At 40.2% G+C, this 4198-nt stretch overlaps 1 protein-coding gene across 1 annotated transcript in view; it reads left to right on the top strand.

The window, feature by feature from the left end:
* Window positions 1–2568: 2568 nt before the first annotated feature.
* Window positions 2569–4198, top strand: part of LPXN (leupaxin) — an 18617-nt gene continuing 16987 nt past the window's right edge. The window contains exon 1 of the mRNA XM_015825014.1: window positions 2569–2585. Coding sequence (XP_015680500.1) covers window positions 2573–2585 — 13 coding nt within the window. The 5' untranslated portion in view covers window positions 2569–2572. The remainder of the gene's footprint in view (window positions 2586–4198) is intronic.

The following is a 4198-nucleotide window of genomic DNA, read 5'->3' as shown; positions in this document are numbered from 1 at the left end:
GGAGAAATTTCCTAACAGCGAGAGCAATTAACCAATGGAATAACTTCCTTCAGAAGTTGTGGGTACTCAATCACTGAAGAATTTCAAAAAGAGACTGGACAACCATTTGTCTGAAGTGATATAGGGTCTCCTGCTCGAGCAGGGGGTTGGACTAGAAGATCTCTGAAGTTCCTTCCAATTCTATTATTCTATGTTCTAACTAGTAAAAAAAACTTAATAGGCTTTTGGTATTGGGAAAATAGGGAACCATTAAGTTTGTGCAGCAAATAGTCAGTTTCTAGGCTATTAGCTTATTTTTAAGAATATGAATGCCTCTCCCATTCCAGAAAGTGACCTCTCCCTCTAAGTCTCCTGTAGTTGAGTTATTTAATATTAGGAGCCTAAATTTAATGACCTTTTGAGTTAATCTCCATTCCCATATGTCCCTTATCCACAGGACAGTGAGAGAGAGAAAAGCTTTTAGTTATTTGTATATAAGGAGCTCATCTAAGCCATCCAAATGTTTGGACCATTTCTAAGTTTGGAAACCAAGTAGTCAGTTCAAGCACCCAATCTCCAAAATAGTTCCAGATGTCATTGTATGTGAAACATGTACAGTATGTGTGTGTGGGTCGGGGATATATATTAATAACAGATTTAAAACAGCAGTGTTTAGCAGCAATGTTTAGCTTGATCGGCAGTGCAAGTGGATCAAAACAAAATATAAGAATGGAGTGAGTCACATAAAATTTAGAGGAAATTAACCTTTGTTTAACTTCATGAGTTAGGGCAGTGGTGGCGAACTTATGGTACGCGTGCCAGAGGTGGCACTCGGAGCCCACTCTGTGGGCACACACACCGTCGCCCCAGCCCCACCTCCTCCCACGGCCCCCTCCTCACCAGCAGCCCTCAGGAGGAGAGTCGCCCCCGGGCACGGCCCACGCAATGCTGCACAGCCAAGGACATGGTAGCCGGGCAGCAGGGGCAAGACTCCGCCCTTGCACCCCATCGCGCTCAGATAATGCTGCAGGGTACGGGTGGAGGGCGTGGCCACCATTGTGCTGCTGGGCTGTCTGGCTGATCTGTGGCGGGCCATGGAGGTGGTGGGTGGTCCAGCGGGCACGGCGGAGCGGGGACGGGTGGGTGGTGGTGGTTTTGGGGCACTCGGTCTCTAAAAGGTTCGCCATCACTGAGTTAGGGACTGTAAATTGCTCCAAAGATAGAATTAAAGAATGATCTGCCAATTTGGCATGCCAATCAGGAGTATTTTACGAGAGCAACCATGAAACCTTTCAAATATCTAGGCATTTATTTTCAGCCTTCTGCCTCCTGGAAATTTCCATCTAGAAGCCTTATGCTACAGGCACAAAAAACTTCCAGTGCACTAACCAGATATAGAGCCATACAGGGGATACCCCTATGCCTATAGCAATTAAACTATTAAATGCTAAAATACTAAGTCCTTTGCTATATGTGAAAAATAGGGTGTATATAGGATAAAAATATTGCTGCACTAGAAGGAACCTAATCTAAATTCCTGAGGTCTGCTCCAAGCCCCTTGCTCAGTTGCAAATATGCATTTCCCATTAGAACTTGGCTATGTCTCTGTTGAGGCCTGTTTGAGGTTCTTCCAGTTGAAATACTGGCTTAAATCAATATATGGCGGTGAGTCTTTAGTCCAGCATGTATTGATAGACCAATCATAGTTTCCTCTGGAGGAATCAAATTATATCTGACCTAGTTTACTGATATGGTTTACTGTGGACTTATCCCCCAGTTTTCTATGCTGGGTTTAGGTAAAGCGTAGACTGAGGTCAAGCAAAAAATAAATAAATCTTGATATAGAAAGGGATAGAGTTAACATTTCACATCAGTATTATAATGAGCTCACACATCTGTTTTTAAGATCCTCAAATATTTTTAGTGTATCCTCGTGCCGTAACAGAACAATGCTTACATTAGTGTGCTTGGATGCCCTCAGTGATGTTGATGAGATAATTTAATGCAGCTTGCTATTAAGGGTCCCTTTGCATATTTTCAGACCCTGAAATTAAGACAGTTGTGTATATACTCCTAAAATGGGCTATTTATCATTTGTGAAGGAACAAATTAATCATGAATTATTTGGACTTGTTCCAACAGGCAATTGTACATTTCCTGCTAAATGATCAGTACTATGAAGCTTCCCAAAAACAGCAAATTTCTAAAGCTATTGCTGGACATAGCCTACATATGCTTCATTTCTGATATAAATGTTTTTTTTAAAGTTGTATAGTTTGTATTTTATCTGTGTTTTAGTGTCTGTGAAGAGAAATAATTCCTATCTATAGGGAAGATTACCCAATGATCATATCAGATACACATCTCTTTCTCTTGTACCATTTGAGTACAATTTTTGAAAAATCTGCTTAAGTTGTAACCCACAGTAGAGGAAAGAAACATTAACCTCTAAACAGAGGAAGTGCAGTTAGAGTGAGGAACTGAAAAAGTACTGCCCTACGCCTTCACCATCTTGCTCATTTCCCCTTCTATTACTCAACAAGCCTGCTTCTCTACTAGAGATTCAGGCAAGAAGACCCAGTAGAAACAAGCCATGGATGATTTAGGTAAGTGATTCTTTTTTTTAGTATAGCAAAAGAATAAAAACTGCAGAGATGGGTTTGTAATCGTACCGCAAAGAGGTTCATCTTATGAAGAATGGGAGAAACAGAGAAAACTGAAGACGGCAAGGAGATCTTGAACACAAGGCAGAGGCTTTGTGCCTTTAGCTGCTGCTTGATAGGTATACATTAGTACAGTTCCCTCCTCAAACCATAAAGTTTGGATTGCTGTAAACCACAGCAACCTATTTGGTTGCTGGTTTGAGAAAAAGTGAATCCACGCTGAAATAATGTTGGAGGAACCAAGAACCTAACTCAAGAGTAGAAACTGATGAAGTTTATTTTTTAATCAGGATTTTTTTCTATGAGATTATATTTAAAACGTGATAACATAGTGCAATAAATAGAAGATTATTTAGGCAGGGAAAAACACATGTAAATTGTTAAAATAACAAACATTTCATAATCAGAGTTAGAACTAGGAAAATATTGATCCTGCTGTGCTAGTCCTGATAGATATCACAGAGATTGGAACCCCTCTAGCTATTTCTCTTGAAGTCTGTAACATTTTACTACACATTTTTTATGTTTTCAACATTATGAAATAATAGAATGATTCCATCATAATTTCTATCATTTTTTATGTTATATCCAACTTGCCCTTACGTCTTGCATGCCGGTAGCCCTATATCAGTGGTGGCGAACCTATGGCACGGGTGCCAGAGGCGGCACTCAGAGTCCTCTCTGTGGGCACGCGCGCCATCGCCCCACTCCTAGGCCTTCAGCTGGGTTTTATAAAACCTTTTCGCTTTAGGCCTCCGCCGTGTGCAAAAAAAAAAAAGGTTCAATCAATCAGTCAATTTCAACATCTCACGGGAAAAAAAGATCTTGCAAAGTTGGAATTGATTGATTGAACTTTTTAGTCCCACCCAGTCTGCCATTACCATTGCACCCACACCCAGCCAATGGGCCACACCCAGCCAATGGGCCACATCCACCCGGCACCTGACGATGCATAAGTGGGTTTTGGGTTGCAGTTTGGGCACTTCGTCTCTAAAAGGTTTGCCATCACTGCCCTATATACTCGTACAACTCTTTATATTTTTTAAAAGATGAAAAGTGAACAAATCTGTGACCAACAGTCCCATTCCTGATTTAAAAATAGTTACTATCATCCTTGTAATGCAATAATACCACTAACAGTGACTTAGCAGTATTTTAAAATGCAATTATTATATTAAAGAGACTTAGGAAGGAAAGAAGTGCCACTTGTGTTCCACCAAAATCATTTTGGAATTAGCAATCAGCTACATGATGTTATTGGTGGGCAAGGAGCGTATGATATGAAGATGAAACAAGCAGCCTTCGTTAATCCAATTTTGTCAGGAGGATTTTTTTAAACTTTCAGTTTGATTTTTTATATTTATTTATTTATATTTAAATTTATATGCCGCCCTTCTCCCCATGGGACTCAGGGCGGCTCACAGCATATTAAAACATTGTACAAAAAAATTTTTCCCCTGCTAAAAACCAATTAAAATCCAAATATTGGTAGCTGTGGCTCTTTAAAATTGTTTAAAAATTGTCCCTATTTAAAACTCACCTTAGGTCAGGCCCGC

This window comes from Protobothrops mucrosquamatus, unplaced genomic scaffold (genome assembly GCF_001527695.2).
Source record: "Protobothrops mucrosquamatus isolate PMUCROS unplaced genomic scaffold, P.Mucros_1.0 scaffold2445, whole genome shotgun sequence".
NCBI lineage: Eukaryota > Metazoa > Chordata > Lepidosauria > Squamata > Viperidae > Protobothrops > Protobothrops mucrosquamatus.
This window is presented reverse-complemented; position numbering and strand designations above follow the sequence as displayed.